This window comes from Chlamydomonas reinhardtii, chromosome 7, assembly GCF_000002595.2.
Source record: "Chlamydomonas reinhardtii strain CC-503 cw92 mt+ chromosome 7, whole genome shotgun sequence".
Taxonomy (NCBI): domain Eukaryota; kingdom Viridiplantae; phylum Chlorophyta; class Chlorophyceae; order Chlamydomonadales; family Chlamydomonadaceae; genus Chlamydomonas; species Chlamydomonas reinhardtii.
The window spans coordinates 2,312,010-2,328,867 of record NC_057010.1 but is presented as its reverse complement, the minus strand read 5'-3'; the positions used below and the strand labels follow the sequence as shown (position 1 = coordinate 2,328,867).

Genomic DNA, 16,858 nt, shown 5'->3' with positions numbered 1-16,858 from the left:
CGGGACCAAACAAACCTTAAGTCGAGCGGGCGCTTCGCCCTGGAACAGGGGTGCCACCTCTACTCGGAATGGTTCCCGATTGCAAATCATGCCGTCCTGCCCGTCCAGCCGAGGACCCGACGTCCGTGATGCTGTTCAGGAGTGTCAGACCATCTGTTTAGCACTAGCCCCTCTTACACCGGAACCAATGCCGGCCGGCCGCGTCCATGACCCCTCACGCCTTCATATGCGTGCCGGGGCGGGCACGAATGGTGCCGCAACCCTTGCCGCACCCCTTGTACTCCGCTGCGCGCGGCAGGAGTTCAACAACGCCTTCTGGGGACGGACTGGCCCCCGCCGCGAGGTCAGGTGGCAAAGCCGCCTCCACGCGGTGGATACTTTAGTGGTCTACTTTACCGCCCATCATGTGTTTGCGTGTATTTGTGGGCGGTGCGGTGTGATCATGGGCGCGGTGCGGTGTTATCATGGGCGCGTTCAAGGCTCAGGTGCCGCGCATTGACAGCATTATTAGCCTCGCCCCGCTCGGTTGTGAAGCCGACAGGGCAGTCAATGCGTCGGCTGTTCCAGGCGAAGACCAAACACATTGCTGCTTCTTGAGTTCGTGTGGGAACGTGGCGAGTGCGCTAGGGCCTCGAATGCCCTCGCCTCGGATGCCCCCAGTCGGCTGGACAATGACAGTCCACTGGCGAGGGTGGGGCTGTAGGCCTGTAGCACAACACGCTAAGGAGGTGCACCGGCTTCTGCTGCTCCATTTTGAGCCATAGGGTTATGCGGAAGGGGGACGTGCAAACACACCCCCACGGCCACACTCAGCTGCACTCAGACAGGGCCCCAACGGCCAAACCGCGGTGCCAACCACCACCATCATCAGCCAGCAAGCAGCCGCCTCATAACCCACCGTCAGAATACCGTAAATGCCCCCGCGGAGCTTAGCTTTTCTGGCACTGACAGTCTGCTGGCGAGCGCGCTATGACATGCACGCACACACACGCCGTCGGGGTCGCGCAAGTGTTGTGTCGGCGACATGGGCAGCGGGAGTCTTGATGGCGGAGGAAACAGAAGGGGACATCACGTGCTGGACTAGTGACCCGGTGCGATCTGTTTCTGACTGTCAGGCCGTCTTAGTGTTGGAAATTGATGGATGGCGCCTCTTGGACTTCTGGTGGTCCTATCAACGGCAAAACGCGCCTAATCAACCTGAAAGCACTATAATTTATACCTAACTTTGTAAGTCGCGCAAAGCGTGCCCCAAAGAGCGTGTCGGTCATGGGCGTCTTACGGCAATGAAGTCGGCTCGATTGGGCTACATAATTCCCAAGAAGAGCCTGTGAATGCATATGCTGTATTACAAAGTACCTATAAGCCACACACACACTCGTATATCGTCGAGTTGCCGCGACAGCGTTCAGCGACAACCGAAGTGACAAGCGGACTCCACGGTTCCGCGGTGCGAATTCTCCCGAGATCACCTGCACGTATCAAGGCCTAAATTTTAGAGTACATTAAAGCAAGGTGAGGTTAAGGAGTGCAGAGTTGGGCGCTGCGAGGGTCATGACCGGTAACGATTCGTTGCTCGGCCCAGCGCCAGCGCCTACCAGAATGATTTAAATGATGAGCACTCAAATCAATATATTCGTGTTTTATAGGCCCTTGGGACAAGTCGGCGACCAGTTCGGCGTTGTTCTCAAGCGCCGGAGGACTTGAACCGGCGCTTGATGGTGAAACCGCACCGCTGCAAGTGCAGCGGCGCGATAGCAGCTAGTCATGTAGATTCAGGCTTCAGTGTAAGTATGATAGTAGCTGTGCTGGCCCTGGCGGCTCTCGCCGTCGTGCCGGGGCATGCGGCAGACATGCGACCTGAGCTCAAGGTTTCTCGGGCACGCGCATCAGCTGGTGTTGCGCCCGAGGAGATTCACTATGAGTTCCTGCTAACCTGCCATGGTGAGTTTGGATTTTCGAGCTCCCAGGACGAAGGGTGTTGCAGGCTGCAAGTCTTGTCCTGTGCGTGCCGTGCCGCCTTTGGTTATCGTCGCACCCTGCCAACACGCTGCCCCCATTGCAAACCACATCTTTCCTCCTCGCTCCTTCAAACCTGTCGCAGCTGACGGGTTGCGCAGCCCCTGGGCCACCTACTACATCAACTTTGGCGATGACTCGCCGCCCGCCACCGGCCACGTGCGCTGCCCCACCACGGAGGAGCTCGTGCACGTGAGCCACACCTACCACTACGACGCCCGCACCCGCGCCGCCGCCACCGCCGCCGCAACCACCGCCGCCACTACCGCCAGTGACGAGGCTGCTGCTGGTGTTGCTGCCAAGGGCGATGGCGTTGCTGCTGAAGCCAGCGGCGGCGCTGCCAGCGGCCATGGCGCCATGCATGTGATCAGCCTCTCGCTCAAGGGCCCCGGCGGCGAGTGGGTGGACGTGCCCAACGCCCGGCGCGCCATTGTGGTGAGCGCCTGCCTGGCTGACTGACCGACTCACCGACTGACTGACTGGATGGCGGCCAGACTGCCTGCCTTCCAGACTGCCTGTCCCGAGCCCCTGGGGGCTCCCCTCGGAGCTGCGTGCCACGTGCTGCCTTACTTGCCCCAAGGCGCTTTCCCGTACCCCTTCGTCGATCTCTGAATCACATGCCAATCGCCACCACAACACGCCACACACAGGTGATCCCGCCCCGTCCCGCCGGGCGCTCCCTCCTTGCCGCCGCCTGGCCGCCGGAGTCGTCCTCCCCTCCCGACGCCTCGCCGCCCGGCGGGTGGACGGCGCCGCACGCCCTGGCCACCAACATGCCGCCGGATGCCGCCGGCACCGGCGCCTGGCCTCCCAGCGGCAGTTACGGCGGCGATTGGTTTGAGCCGCCTGACGCCAGCGGTGGCGGCGCCGCCGCCCCGCCCACCTCAGGGCTGGAAGGGGCGCCCCCGCCCTGGACGGACGAGCCGCCCAAGTCGCCGGAGGTGTGGGAGTACGACCCGCCGCCGTACGAGGCACACGACGCCCCCACCAGCCCGCCATCCCCCGCGCCCCCCGCGCCCCCCGCCTACCCCGCCGGCATGCCGCAGGCGGCAGACCCGCCGGCACCTATGCCAGCATACCCGCCGTCACCTTCGCCGATGTACCCCACAGTGCCGTTGGCCTCCCCGCCGCCCTCACCCGTGCCAGCATACCCATCGCCGTCGCCTGATCCCTCGCCAAAGCCGTCGCCAGCGCCATCGCCGTCGCCGTCGCCCTCATACCCATCGCCGTCGCCCGGTCCTTCGCCCGACCCGTCACCCGCGCCGTCGCCCACCCCGTCGCCCTCATACCCGTCGCCGTCGACCGTGCCGTCACCCACCCCGTCGCCTTCATACCCATCGCCTGCCCCATCGCCTTCGTACCCATCGCCGTCGCCTGCGCCGTCACCCACCCCGTCTCCTTCGTACCCATCGCCGTCGCCCAGTCCTTCGCCCACCCCATCACCCACGCCGTCGCCTACCCCGTCGCCCTCATACCCTGTCGTGCCCACGGCGTCCCCGCCCGCACCTGTGCCCTCATACCCAGCGCCCCCTCCCTCGCCTGCCCCTCCCTCGCCTGCCCCTTCCTCGCCCGCCCCTCCATCGCCGGCGCCTCCTTCGCCCGCCCCGGCGTCGCAGCCTGGATCCACGTCTCCCGGGGCCACTAGCCCCACCGCCCCGGTCCCGCCCTCACCCGCGCCGCCAATGCCCTCGACTTCCCCTTCCTCGCCCGCCCCTCCATCGCCGGCGCCTCCTTCGCCCGCCCCGGCGTCGCAGCCTGGATCCACGTCTCCCGGGGCCACTAGCCCCACCGCCATGGCCCCGCCCTCGCCCGCCCCTCCATCGCCGGCGCCTCCTTCACCCGCTCCGCCGTCGCAGCCTGGATCCACGTCCCCCGGCGCCAGTAGCCCTACCGCCCTGGCCCCCCCCTCGCCCGCCCCTCCATCGCCGGCGCCTCCTTCACCCGCTCCGCCGTCGCAGCCTGGATCCACGTCCCCCGGCGCCACTAGCCCTACCGCCCTGGCCCCCCCCTCGCCCGCCCCTCCATCGCCGGCGCCTCCTTCACCCGCTCCGCCGTCGCAGCCTGGATCCACGTCCCCCGGCGCCACTAGCCCTACCGCCCTGGCCCCCCCCTCGCCCGCCCCTCCATCGCCGGCGCCTCCTTCACCCGCTCCGCCGTCGCAGCCTGGATCCACGTCCCCCGGCGCCAATAGCCCTACCGCCCTGGCCCCGCCCTCGCCCGCCCCTCCATCGCCGGCGCCTCCTTCACCCGCTCCGCCGTCGCAGCCTGGATCCACGTCCCCCGGCGCCACTAGCCCTACCGCCCTGGCCCCGCCCTCGCCCGCCCCTCCATCGCCGGCGCCTCCTTCACCCGCTCCGCCGTCGCAGCCTGGATCCACGTCCCCCGGCGCCAATAGCCCTACCGCCCTGGCCCCGCCCTCGCCCGCCCCTCCATCGCCGGCGCCTCCTTCACCCGCTCCGCCGTCGCAGCCTGGATCCACGTCCCCCGGCGCCACTAGCCCCACCACCCTGGCCCCGCCCTCACCCGCGCCTCCTTCACCCGCTCCCGCCGCCTCCAGCTGCTCCGCCCTCAATGCCGGTGCCTCCACCACATCACAACTCATGGCCTCGTTTGAGATCGCCAAGTGCGCCGACGGCGCTGCCAGCAGCCCCGCCGCCTGCTCCGCCGCCGCCGGCACGCCGCTGGCGGTGCAGTGCGTGGTGGCCCCCCACTACGACGCAAACATCAGGCGCGTGCATGTGCGCGTTTGTTTGCGCTTGTGGACTCGTGTCAAAGAAACTAAATTTCGTGCACCACTCGCACCTTACCCAACGGGATGCCATGCGGTGTCATCCTCACACACCCGCCCCCGCCTGCGCTCACAGACGCTCTCACACACTCCCTCCCTCTTCCCTCTCCGCATCCCGTAATCCCATTTCACACCGCATCAATCACAGGGAGCTGGCGTTCTCAGTTGGCTGGAGCCCCGCGGCACTGCTCGCCAACCCCGCCACCTCGGCCTTGGCCACCTCCGGCTTCAACGGCACCGTGTACCGCTACGCGCTGCCCCCCGACCGGCCCGCGCCGCCGGCGGGGCTGTACCAACTGCTGCTGCTGTCCAGTGCGGCGGTGGGACAGCGCGTGGTGCTGGAGCTGGAGGACGGTGGGTGGGGGCTGACTGGGGCGGGGGTGGGGGTGGGCGGAAGTGGCGGGGAGTTGAGGCGTGTGCACGGCTGGCTTTGGGTGTGGGGGTATATGACAGCGCGATGCGCGCAGGACGGTGCGTCCGACAGCGCCTCCAACACGGGACCCAAACCATCTCCCTCAACCCAAACCCAAACCTAAACCCTCCCGCCCGCCCGCCCCCCTCCATACACAGGCTCCTCACTGGACGTGACCAAGGTCGGCGCCACCTCCTCCCCCGCGCCCACCGCCGTCACGCCGCCCACCTCCCAGGACGCCGCCGGCAACGCGCTGTATCTGGGGCTGCTGCTGCCCGCCCGCCTCGCAGCCGTCACCGTGACCTTCACAGTGCCTGGCGGCGCGCCGGCGGAGTCTGGATCCATCCGCCTCATCCAGATCGATGCCGGCAGCTGCCCTGCCACAACGGGATCCGGATCCGGATCCGGATCCGGGTCGACCATGGTGGATCTGCATGTGGAGGGCTGTGTGAACGCGACCGAGCCGGCCAGCTGCGGCGGCGCCACCCAGCCAGTGGCGCGGCAGTGCGCGCCCGGGCCCACCGTGGATGCCTGGATGCGGTGCGTGCGTGTGTGACGGTGCAGAGGCACTGCTAGGGAATAGCGGGGGCGGAGACTAGTGCTGCTGACCGGTGTAAGCAGCGCGCGCGCTCGGCTCACCAGCAGCTTCAGGCGCTGAGCCGCGCCGCGCCGCTCCCCACCCAGTGCCTTGTGCCACCCACGCATGATGGTGCCCCACCTGCCCGACCTGCAGGGAGCTGCACTGGGGTGCGGGCTGGAACACCAGCGCCCTGCCAGCCGGCCTGGGCTCCACCTCGCCCTTCGCCGCCTCCCTGCTCCGCTACGACCTCCGCCCCGCCGCCACTGCTGGCGCCGCCGCGCTGCCGCCGCTGCCGGCCGGCGCCTACCAGCTGCACCTGCTCACCGCGAACGCCAGCGCCGGCGCTGAAGTGGGCGTGCAGGTCATTCTGGAGCTGGCAGACGGTGAGCGCGTCAGGGGGCCTTACGTCAGGGGCTCCAGATAGAGGCCCGCCATGTGTGGCCCTGACAACAATGCGCTGGCTCGCCAGCTCCTAATGGGAGGGCGCGGACTGCAGAGTCTGGCTAACCCAATCTTTCGCCTGCCGCCACTATCACCAAACTATGTGACCCACAACGCATGCAGGCTCCAACATAACCGCCACCAAGACCCAGCTACTCCACTCCAGCGCCCCCGGCGTCGACTGGCCGCAGCAGCTTGCACCCACCGCCGCCGATGCCACCACCGGCTCCGCCTTCTATCTGCAGCTGCTGCTGCCCGCGGCCGTAGATTTCGTGACCGTGACGTTTACTGTACCAACCGCAGCCGCCGCACAGTCGGCCGGTGTCCGGCTCCTCTACCAGGCCCCCGTGCCGGTGGTTTCTCAGCCCGTTACCCCCAGCGCTGGCGGCGCCGCCTTGTGTCTGACGCCGGCAGTGCCGCTGGCGATCACAGACTGCGATAACGGCGGGGACCCGGCCACCTGCGCCGCCGCCGCCAACGACACCAGTCGCCCGCCACTGGCACTGCAGTGTGTGGCCCCCGCACCCGACTATGATCCGGTCCACATGTGAGCACGCACGGCCCCCTTTTGGAACATAGACTTGCCTGATCAAATATTTTCACTCGCAAAAACATGGCAAATCTGTGCCTTGCGTACGGTACGCACCCTGTCCTCACTTTCGACCCATGCTGCTGTCCATGCTTGCACAGGGAGCTGGCGTGGGCGGCTGGCTGGCGCCTGTCGCAGCTGCCAGCGCCCTACCAGGCCACCGGCTTCAACGCCACCCTGTACCGCCATCCCGTCACCGTCGTCACCAGCGGCGGCAGCAGTAGCGCCTCCTCCGGCGCCTACACACTGCAGCTGCTGGGCGGTGGCACCGTTGCCACCCGCGTCGTGTTGGAGCTGGCAGACGGTGCGTGCGAGTCGAGTCGTGCCGTGTCTTGGCGTCGTGCCTTGGGTGGGCAGGTGTGCTGACCTTGTGCTGCGGCTCACCTGCTGCCTCTCGCCCACTTAACATTCCGGCGGGCGTGGCAAAGTGCTGAGCATTTGTCCATGCTTTCTATCTTGCAGGCACAGTCATGACCGCCACACAGAACGGCATCACCGCCAGCGGCGGCACCAGCAGCGCCCTCGCCGCGGTGCTGCCCGCGCCGCAGCGCGACGCGGCCGGCAACGCCGTCTTTCCCGGCATGCAGCTGGCCGCGCCCCCCGCCTTCCTGACCGTGGTGTTTGTCGTACCGGCGTCATACGGCGCCGAGTCCGCCGCTGTACGGCTGCTGCTGGAGCGAAACCTGCCGCCTTCGCCGCAGCCCCCCTCCCCTGAGCCTCCTTCCCCTGAGCCACCCAGCCCTAAGCCACCCAGCCCTGAGCCTCCCAGCCCTGAGCCACCCAGCCCTGAGCCTCCCAGCCCTGAGCCTCCCAGCCCTAAGCCACCCAGCCCTGAGCCACCCAGCCCTGAGCCTCCCAGCCCTGAGCCTCCCTCCCCTGAGCCACCCAGCCCGGAGCCTCCCAGCCCTGAGCCACCCAGCCCGGAGCCTCCCAGCCCTGAGCCACCCAGCCCGGAGCCTCCCTCCCCCGCGCCTCCCTCCCCCGCGCCTCCCTCCCCCGCGCCTCCCTCCCCCGAACCTCCCTCCCCTGAGCCTCCCTCCCCCGAGCCTCCCTCCCCGGCGCCTCCCTCCCCCGCGCCTCCCAGCCCCACGCCTCCCTCCCCCGCGCCCCCGTCGCCAGCCCCCTCTGTCCTGGATTACCCTCCCTCGCCTGCGCCGCCCATGCCCACTCCCAGCCCAGTCAGCCCCAGCCCCAGCCCACACCCGGGCAACAGCGGCAGCCCGCACCCGGGCAGCATCAGTGTCAGCCCGCCGCGGCCGCCAGCCGGCTTCGCCACCCCCCCCCTGCGCGGTAACGCCTACGACGGCTACCTGGACGGTTGCACGGTGTACCTGGACATTGACAACAACCAGCAGTACGACGCCGGCGAGCCCGGCAACGCCACCACCTACGCGCTCTTGGTGAGTCTGGTGACGGTACTTACGGAACAGAGGTTCTGCTGGATGCGGGGTCGTGGTGCTTCCTAATCCTAGAGTGTGCATCCGGGCGGATCAGAGCAGCAACGGGTTGCATGCTTTGTCCTGTACATCCGTGTATGCACGAACGATTGCATGCAAGGTATGTGCCACGCATCCCAACCCACAGGCCGGCTCCCGCTCCTCCAACGCCTCCGTGTGGATTGGCTGGTCGCTGGCTGTGCCCGTGTCGCTGTTGCCGTACGACCGCATGAACGTGCGGCTGCTGCCCTCCACCACCCTGCCCACCGGACCGCAAGCCACCACCACCAGCAGCAACGCCGGAAACGGCAACGCCGGCGGCAACAACAACAACAGCCCCAACCCAAACTCCATCGTCGCGGGCACTACCGGCACGCCCGCCGCCTCCTGCTACGACGCCGCCACCTACCTCAAGCTGGCCGTCGGCCTGTCGGCGCCCGCCGCCGCCTGCTCCGTCATCAGCCCGCTCTCGACGCTGATCGTACACTGGGCCGAGCCAATCGCAACCGCCAACGGTTCTATCTCGTACAACGACGCCGTTGCGGCGGCGCGGGACCAGATTGCAACGGTGCTCGGCCTGGCGGCGCAGGCCGGCGGCCAGATCTGTACGACGGATTCGTACCGTGCCCTCATTCTGGACAACAGCCCCGCCGCTGAGGCGATGCTGCGAGCTGAGCAGGCGGTTATGTCGGTTGCGGTGGGCGTCTGCTCCTACGTGATGACCTCCCGCGCCGGGCTGCCCGCCTGCGGCCCGCTCGCCTTCGACGCCCTGACCCAGCAGCTGCGCGAACTGCTGGGACCCAACGCCTCCGCCGCTGCCGGCTCGGGCTCCGGCACCACCCCCATCCCCGCCGCCGCGCTGCAGAACATCACGCTGCTGAGCGCTGTGCTCTCCACCACGCTCACAGCCGCCGCAGGTGGCCTGGACGGCGGCGCAGCCGCCACCGCCGGCATCGTGCCGGTGCAGTCCGCGCTCGCCGCCGCCCGCCTGGCCGCCGCCGCCGACGGCCTCCAGCGCGCCCTGCAGCTGCAGGCCAGCGCCGCCACCCTGGATGACATGCTGCTGTACGGCTTAGTCAGCCAGGACTACCTTGCCGTACAGCTGGCGGCGCTGGGCCGCTCGTCCAACGTCAGCGCCGCCGCCGCCGCCGCAACCTTCCAGGCCGCCACGACGGCGGCGGCGCTGCGCGCCGCCGCTGCCGCCATCGGCACCCTGCCCGGCGTCATCCTGCCTGGCTACGCAAACATCCAGGTTGGCGGCGGCACTGACGGCGGCGGAAACGGCGCAAGCCGTGCGCCGCCGCCGCCAGGCAACAGCAACGTTGGCGTGGGCGGCGCCGGCGTCCTGGGCGCTAAGGACTCGTCCTCTGCTGGCGTGATCGCGATTGGCGTGATCATTCCCTGTGCGGTCATCCTGCTGCTCCTGGCCTTCGTCATTGTCTACAGACGCCGTCAGAGGGCCATGCGCTACTCCGTTGCCGAGCCGCGCACGTCGGAGGTAGCGGCCGGCGCCGCTGGTGCCGCCGGCGTGCGGGCATCCGCCGGCGGCGCCGCCGTCGTGGGCAGTAGCAGCAGCGAGAGCGGCAGTGGCAGCGGCGGCAGCAGCGCCGCCGCCGGCGGGCCGCCGGCCCTGTCCGTGACAGACGTGGAGACGGCGTCGCCTTTGGTGTCACCGATGATGTCGCCGAGGGAAACCTCTAGTAGTGGCGGCGCCGCCGCCGTCGGCATCGCCGCCGCACCGCCGACCGTGTTCGCCTCCGCCGCCGCCTCGTCCGTCGGGCTCAGCGCCGCCGCGCCCATCGTCGCCGCCACCATGGATGCAACACCTGCTGCTAGAGGCGGCGGCGGCGGCGCCCCCATCAGCTCATCGGCTCCTCGCAGCCCTGCCGGCATCGGTCAGCTCGGTGGCGGCGGCGGCGCCGCCGGCCTGCTCGCCGCCGGCATCACCAGCAGCGGCCGGGCGAGCGCCAACGGCTCCAACCGCTCCGTAAACCGCAACTTCATCTCGTACGGCGACCCCAACAGCATGCGGCCCTCCAACGACGGCAGCGCCGCCGCCGCAGCCGCCATGAGTGTGCTGCGCACCTCCAACACCCTCTACAACGCCCCTGACTCCGTGCCCTCCACCCCCGGCGCCCCCAACACGGCTACTGCCGCTGCCGCGGCTGCAGCTACTGCCGCAGCTGCAGCTACTGCCGCGGCTGCAGCTACTGCCGCGGCTGCAGCCCAACCTTCAGAGGGCGGTGCCGGCGGCGCTGCTGCCGCGCAGCATCACGGGGTGGTTGTGCAGCCGTCGGACGTCAACCTCCAGGAGTACCTGCGGTCCACAAGCATGGGCGGCGCCTCCGACCATCTCGTCATCTACGCCTCCGCCTCCTCCGCCACTGCAGCGGCTGCCGCCGCCGTTGCCGCGCCAGCGGAAGCGCCGAACGCGTTCGCCAGTGCGGCGGCAGCAGCTGCGGCTGACGCTGCAACTGCTGATGTGAACGGCGGCGGCGCCATTTCCGCCAGCCCGCCCATTCGTGCTGCCGCCCTTGTGGGATCCGAGTCGATTGCGGCTGCTCACGGCCTGACGTCTTCTCCCTTCTATCAGGGCTCGGGTGCGACGACGCCGCGGCCCTTGGATTGAGCGAGGGGCGGAAGTAGCGGGAAGCATCCAGCAGCCGTAGCAGCAGCCCTCAAGCAGCAGGCGAGCAAATGTGTGGATTGGAAAGTGGACCGGTACGCTGCGACTTTATTGCCGGTGCCTGTTCGAGTGGTGAGGCTGTGAACATGCGGTCATGGTGGGCGTGTAGCTAGCAGGCGGCACGCAAAGAAGCGTGTGTGGTACGGAAAACGGATAGGGATGTGGACAGGGAGGGGGGCTTTGAACTCAATTGCGGTTGAAGTACAGGAGATACGTGTCTAAGAATCAGATGCAGGGTTGGGCGGAGGCTTCGTGCACAGCAGCTCACGCTTTTATGGTGTAGGTAGCCTGTTTCCGTTTCGGACATTATTCGTTTCTTTTCGTGATTGGCGCGTGGCAGTTGCTTAGGTGCTGGGACCGCTGGACAAACAATTCATTTCCAGGTCAGCAATGCTGTGAGCCTGTGATATGGTTTGGGCCGTGGAGCCAAGTTGCAAGACCGGTGATGGGATTCTTCAGGCCTTAAGGTGTATGGATGCAAGCTAATATACTACGAGAGCACATAGGACCATGAGGTAGCATTTGCCCATTGATTCTTGTCCAGGGCAGAGCAAGTATAAACCAAGATGCATGGTTAACAGGAGACACAGGAGTCACAACGCGTTTCCCCACTAAGACGCAAAGTTTGTACCGTACAGAGTACCGTACATTCCGCACACTAACCAGATACAGTATCTATCGGATGGGGCATACACCCAAAATGTAAGCTTACAGTGCGACGGTACTAGGGCCATTTGTGGCTCTCACCAACGCCGCGTCCCCACACGCCGAAGCCTAATTGCCCTGACGTCTCTACCTGTGCACACACTGCTGCTGTCAAGGCCGCAGCCCGCCGGTCAGCATGTACACGTTCACGTACACGTTGGGGGAGAAATACTGGAGGCGCGGGTCCGCCCAGTACCCATCGCACGTCCCCCGCTTAGCGATGTGACAACCGTCCACACACACACACGTACTCGATTTCCGGTTGGTAAGACCGGCGGCTCACCGCAGCAGGTATGCGAGGTAACTTCAGGTAACATCCGTAAACCGTCGCTTTGCTGCATCGCATACACTGTCTTTGCGCAACGTTTTCCTTGTGCTCTTTAACACACGTACTCCAAACCCGTGCCAGCGACCAGCGCCAGCCCCTCACCGTGACTGTGTGCTACTGCCCCTTCCGGTTGCTCACCTAGGCTGGCGCCAACGCCCGCCTTTGCAGTTCACCGCAACATGCCATACATCCACTTGTCGAAACGCTCGGTTGGGCAATCACTGACGACCTGGCTGGCCGGGCGACACATGTGAACCACACCGCATCCCAACTACCGTGCCTCACTACCAACCGCATCAACCTGCTGCCAGGACCGCCGGCAGCGCGCATACAGGTGTAAAACACCGTTAACCGGACAAAATTCATATCAGGGCGGCGCGCACCGCAACGGTTGGCTGCTGCCCTGGCCCACCGACGCATTCCCACATTCAATACTTCTTGTTATGCCACCGACCTCTCTCCTGACCACCCAGTGAACAAGTCCCCGATAATGTATGTGCGCGGGCCGGCTTGTTGGCCGTGCGACCGCCACTGTCCGCAACGCTAGCTAGCGACGCACGTAGTACTCGCTGCAAAGGCAGTGTCGCACGCACCCGTACCCGCACGTATGTACTCCAAATGCCCGACTGCATCGCAACCCATGCGGTCTACCGGCAGCATGCAGGCACAGAAGTGACATGAGTAAGCACAGAATCGACTAGCACGGATGGACAAGGTTAACTACCGCAAACAGGACTTCGGAGTCTTGGCATCTAGGCACACACGCACACACGCAACCGTCAGACCCACACCACCCAAAACGCATGACAAACAGTCGTGTGACACACCTGCCAAAACGCCAGCCTCACAGGGTGTGAGGGCACACGTTTCACTACGTAAACGTGTCGGTCTTGTCAATTGAAAAAGTACAATATGCCACTCTTGGCATCCACGCCAGAGCCAACCCAAGATCTGGTCCCATACTGACAGGCAACACGACGACCGCGAGCCTGAAACTTAAGCCCCATAAAATGGGTCCCGGCTACCGTAATACGCCCAGAGACGAAAGAATAATAAACGGAAACTAGTTATTTCGCTCACCTCGACCCCTCCTCCCAAACGCAGCCTTTGATCCATCTCAATCCAAAAAATTCAGGCATAGCCTTTGTTGCGAGGGCAACAACAACAGCACCTGACCTGCCTTGCCGCAACCCGCTCCTCACATGCTTTAAGCCCGCATGAGCACAGAAACAGAACGTAGCCAGTCGACGCGGTGCTGATGCCTGCCGGCCGTCTGTCGCCTTGCACTCTGCGTCAGCAGCAAACGCTTTGGCTTTTGCTGCTGCATGGCAGCATTGGCAACGCTGCCCCACCACCCCATCCAGCTACCTACCGTCCCACAAACACGAAGCATCCATTTCCCTTGGAAAACACGGAGCCCTCGCCATTACGGCTTCTGAGCCGCCGCCGCTGCCTCCTGCTTCAACACCGCATCCGCCGCCGTGCCAAGCTCACTGCCGCCGGCGCTGCTGCTGCGGCTGCTGATGCCGTCCGGCTCGCCTGCGCCAATGACCTGGGCCTCCCCCGCCTCAGCAGCCAGCGCCGCCGGCGCATGCTGCTGAATGGCTGGCCCCAAGCCACCGGCACCGCCGCCGCCGCCCGCCACCGACTGGGCGCGGTGCTTCTTGACGGCGGCGGCGGCGGCCGCCGCGGCCTCCTGCGCCGCCGCCGCCGACTTGGGCAGCTCGCCGAAGAGGCGCTGGTAGGTGTGCGGCGGCAGCTCCGCCCCCAGCTGGTCCTGCGCGTGTGTAATCGTGTGAGCGTGTGTAATCGTGTGGGCGTATGTAATCGTGCATACAGGTGAACGTGAGCTAAGCGTCCGTGAAGAGGGGTGCAGCGGGCGTGCATGACAGGCAGGCATGGTTTTGTGCGTGGCGAAGCGAGACGGGCCCCAGCCGCCCTCGCACGCGCAACAAGCACCCTCGCTCTCATCGCCGCTCGACGCCCCGTGCGCGCCGTACAGTCCACAGCCCGTGCCACCAACCCCTTTCTCTCTACCCCTCCCTCTCCCCACCACACTCCTCTCCCTCTCCCTCCCTCCCACCAGCCCTCCCTCACCTTGACCGCCTGGTACTCCCAGAAGGTGGACACGTACTCGGCGTGCTTCCGCGAGAAGTAGGTGCACACGCCCAGACCCACGCCCGACAGAACGCAGCTGAGCGCAGCCACCGTCAGCGCCACGGTGCGCCAGTGCACCACGGCGCGGCCGCGGTCGGGCGCCTCAAACACGTGGCTGGAAGGCTCGATCTGCGTGGGCGGCACAATTTGGAAGTGATGGTGTAGCCAGGCACATCGGTACAGCAGGGAGGGTGGGATGGGACGAGGCGGGAAGGAGGCAAGCAAGTAGCAAGCTTGCATGACACACGAGGCAGACAGACTTGCTGGGCACTACGACGTGTTGGCTAAGCCGCTGCAGTCGGGCTCCGGTCCGCTCTCCTCCCATGCCGACCTCGCCCCGCCAGCCCTCCGCCAGCCGCTGCACACCCACCGAGTACTTGTACTTGCAGCCGTTGGGCACCTTGACAGTGATGCGCGCGGCGGCGGGCCGGTACACACGCATGGGGCCGTGCCGCTGCTTGGCGGGCACCGGGTTCCGCTGAATGCGCCCCTTGCCCGCGTCCACCTCGCCCTCACGCGACGACCGTGCAGCCAGTAGCTGCCGCCAGCTCCCCTGCTTCCGGTCCTCCGCCTCTGCCGCAACTTCTTGCCCCTCCGCCTCGGAATCGAGAGGCCAGTCCTCCTGCTGCCAGTCCTCTTCTGCCCATGCGTCCGCCGCGCCAGTCGGCAGCCGCTCGCCCTCCTCGACGAGCAGGCCGTGCTTGCCGGCGCTGCTGCGCCCGGCGCCCCTGCCCTTGCCGTTGCTCTTTCCGCCATCGATCCCTGCTCCAGGCGCACCGGGAAGCAAGCCCAGGTCGCGTAAGATGCACAGCCCAACACGCCATGATGCGGTACGGTAAAACTTGTGTAGCACATTTAATGCGCACGCAAGTTGCGCCACACGTGCCGGCCCCCGCTCCGTCCCGCCCCGTCTTGTCTGGCCATACTTTCAACGGCCACACACAACTCACAGGAATCATCCGCGAACCGCGTGTCGGTGGTGAAGGTGCGCAGGAAGGCCCAGATGCCCTTCACCACCGCCTGAGGGCTGGCCAGCTTCAGAGCCGTCACGGCCTGCGAGTTGGTGCGGAATGCGGATGCAGGGGCCAAGAAGCGAGTTTCATGTTCAGTAAGCCCTCATTCATCACCAGCAGTCGCACTCTCATAGGATAAACACTAAAGCACCCTCACGCCCCGGGACTGGTATCAACTACCCGCCCTGCCTCCCCTCCCTTTCCCTTTCCCCGCCGCGCCCCTCCTCCTTACCCGTCTCCGCACCGAGCCCCGCCCCACCCGCATCTCGCCCCGCCCCGACCCCGTGCCTAGCTGTCACACACTGCCAAGTAATACACATCCGCACTCCCCGCCCCGCCCCGCCATCCCTCCTCTGCGCCCACCCTCCCGCCCTCACCGCCTCCGCATCCCGCGCTCCCCGCCGCCGCGCCCTGCGCCCTCTGCCTCCGCACCCCCCTCCTCACCTCGGGCTGGTTACGAAAGTAGTCCAACAGGCCGCGTCCGTCCACGTCAGCCCACACGCGAGCCTCCAACCCGTCCGCTGCGTGCGCCGTACGTGTGCGCCGTACAAGGTTCGACATGCGGAACGAGAAAGGGAGAGGGGGAGGGGTCCAAGACGTGTGACTAGGCAGGCTGGGGGTGGAAGGGCAGCTGCTGACCAGGACGGTGCAGGGCTACGGATTTCCAGGGCGGTAGTTGTTGGGGCGTGAAGAAGTTAAAACGGAAGCTGCTGGCCCGGCCCTGGGCTTCCTCTGCCCATCATCCGACCGGTCCTGCGGCACGCCGCCACAGACTCACGTGTGAGATTGCCCTTCAGCCCAAACAGCGCACATGGCAGGCGGCCCGGTCCCGCGTAAAGGTCCCCGTCGGCGCGCATGGTAACCTGCGCCCGAGGAAAAAAGTGGCGCAGCGGCGATGTGCGCAGGTCCTGTTGAAGCGGGACACGACCCGGCCGTGCCCAACCAGCAAGCTGCAGCCCCGGCTGCGGGGTCAGGTGCCACCGATCGACCCCAGCATGACTTACGTCGCAACCAACAACATCGATGCGGAACTCCTTGAAGCAGGCGTACACGCTTGTGCCGATCACGTCGACCGCATTCGGCACGCACACGCTGTTCTCCACCTGCACCGATCTGAACTTCATGAGCCCAGACGCCGGCTCTGCAAGCATGTAGTGTTGTTGGATAGTCAGGTGAAGGACCTTCACGCGGCACGAGCCTCTAAACCCTTGCCGTCCCTAGGGCTTTCGCTCGCTTTTGGGAGCACCCAGCCGGTCCCAGCTGCATCGGAGTATTAGAATGGAGGTATTGAAGGCAACGCATATGTCGCGTGACACAGCCGTCGCCTGACGCCGACGAGAAGCCGCGCCAACCTTTCACCCGTCCCGTCACACCTGGAGGACAATAGTCCCCAACATCGTGAGAGTGAGGCGCCTTCCGGGTAGCAGCGAGAGGAGCAAGCGCCAGAAGGAGGGCAACCGTCGCACCAAGGCTGACTTGCCGCCGCGGCGTCGTGTGCAGCGGAGGGGTCCTCGGGATTTTTAAGGGCTTCATTTAAGTGCACTAAAAGTATGTGCAGCTGTACTGGTCGACAACGAGGAGAGGTCCAACAACGGAACGTCTTGAAACCAGGAAAGCGCCCAAGGCCTTCTGGATAGTTTAATATTAAGCAGTGGCAATGATTTAAGCGAAACTGCAGACGCCGTGTTTTCGGAAGGCGAAGCAATA

At 66.1% G+C, this 16,858-nt stretch overlaps 3 protein-coding genes across 3 annotated transcripts; 2 read left to right on the top strand and 1 right to left on the bottom strand.

The window, feature by feature from the left end:
* Window positions 1-16: 16 nt before the first annotated feature.
* On the top strand, window positions 17-782 carry CHLRE_07g327976v5 (uncharacterized protein). Its single transcript, XM_043064132.1, has one exon. The coding sequence runs from the start codon at window positions 207-209 to the stop codon at window positions 381-383; it is 177 nt and encodes a 58-aa protein (XP_042922700.1). The 5' UTR covers window positions 17-206; the 3' UTR covers window positions 384-782.
* A 444-nt stretch (window positions 783-1,226) lies between these two features.
* On the top strand, window positions 1,227-10,912 carry CHLRE_07g327950v5 (uncharacterized protein). The gene is made up of 11 exons (XM_043064131.1): window positions 1,227-1,512; window positions 1,647-1,941; window positions 2,102-2,451; window positions 2,667-4,744; window positions 4,953-5,158; window positions 5,375-5,756; window positions 5,950-6,179; window positions 6,361-6,784; window positions 6,928-7,130; window positions 7,289-8,226; window positions 8,411-10,912. The coding sequence occupies exons 2-11, from the start codon at window positions 1,791-1,793 to the stop codon at window positions 10,889-10,891; spliced, it is 7,443 nt and encodes a 2,480-aa protein (XP_042922699.1). The 5' UTR covers window positions 1,227-1,512; window positions 1,647-1,790; the 3' UTR covers window positions 10,892-10,912.
* A 2-nt stretch (window positions 10,913-10,914) lies between these two features.
* Window positions 10,915-16,826, bottom strand: CHLRE_07g327900v5 (uncharacterized protein). Its single transcript, XM_001690597.2, has 8 exons — window positions 16,525-16,826; window positions 16,156-16,292; window positions 15,930-16,014; window positions 15,596-15,672; window positions 15,089-15,191; window positions 14,509-14,900; window positions 14,079-14,267; window positions 10,915-13,758 (listed from the first exon to the last, which is right to left on the bottom strand). The coding sequence occupies exons 1-8, from the start codon at window positions 16,682-16,684 to the stop codon at window positions 13,408-13,410; spliced, it is 1,494 nt and encodes a 497-aa protein (XP_001690649.2). The 5' UTR covers window positions 16,685-16,826; the 3' UTR covers window positions 10,915-13,407.
* Window positions 16,827-16,858: the final 32 nt, after the last annotated feature.

Bases quoted from the DNA above. Each gene is read 5' to 3' on its own strand.
- CHLRE_07g327976v5 (XM_043064132.1), top strand. From the start codon at position 207: ATGACCCCTCACGCCTTCATATGCGTGCCGGGGCGGGCACGAATGGTG.
- CHLRE_07g327950v5 (XM_043064131.1), top strand. From the start codon at position 1,791: ATGATAGTAGCTGTGCTGGCCCTGGCGGCTCTCGCCGTCGTGCCGGGG. The intron at 2,452-2,666 runs GTGAGCGCCTGC...CGCCACACACAG, and splicing joins ACGCCCGGCGCGCCATTGTG to GTGATCCCGCCCCGTCCCGC. The intron at 4,745-4,952 runs GCGCGTGCATGT...CATCAATCACAG, and splicing joins CACTACGACGCAAACATCAG to GGAGCTGGCGTTCTCAGTTG.
- CHLRE_07g327900v5 (XM_001690597.2), bottom strand. From the start codon at position 16,684: ATGAAGCCCTTAAAAATCCCGAGGACCCCTCCGCTGCACACGACGCCG. The intron at 15,192-15,595 runs GTGAGGAGGGGG...ACCAACTCGCAG, and splicing joins ACTTTCGTAACCAGCCCGAG to GCCGTGACGGCTCTGAAGCT. The intron at 14,901-15,088 runs GTGAGTTGTGTG...CGCCTGGAGCAG, and splicing joins GCGGTTCGCGGATGATTCCT to GGATCGATGGCGGAAAGAGC.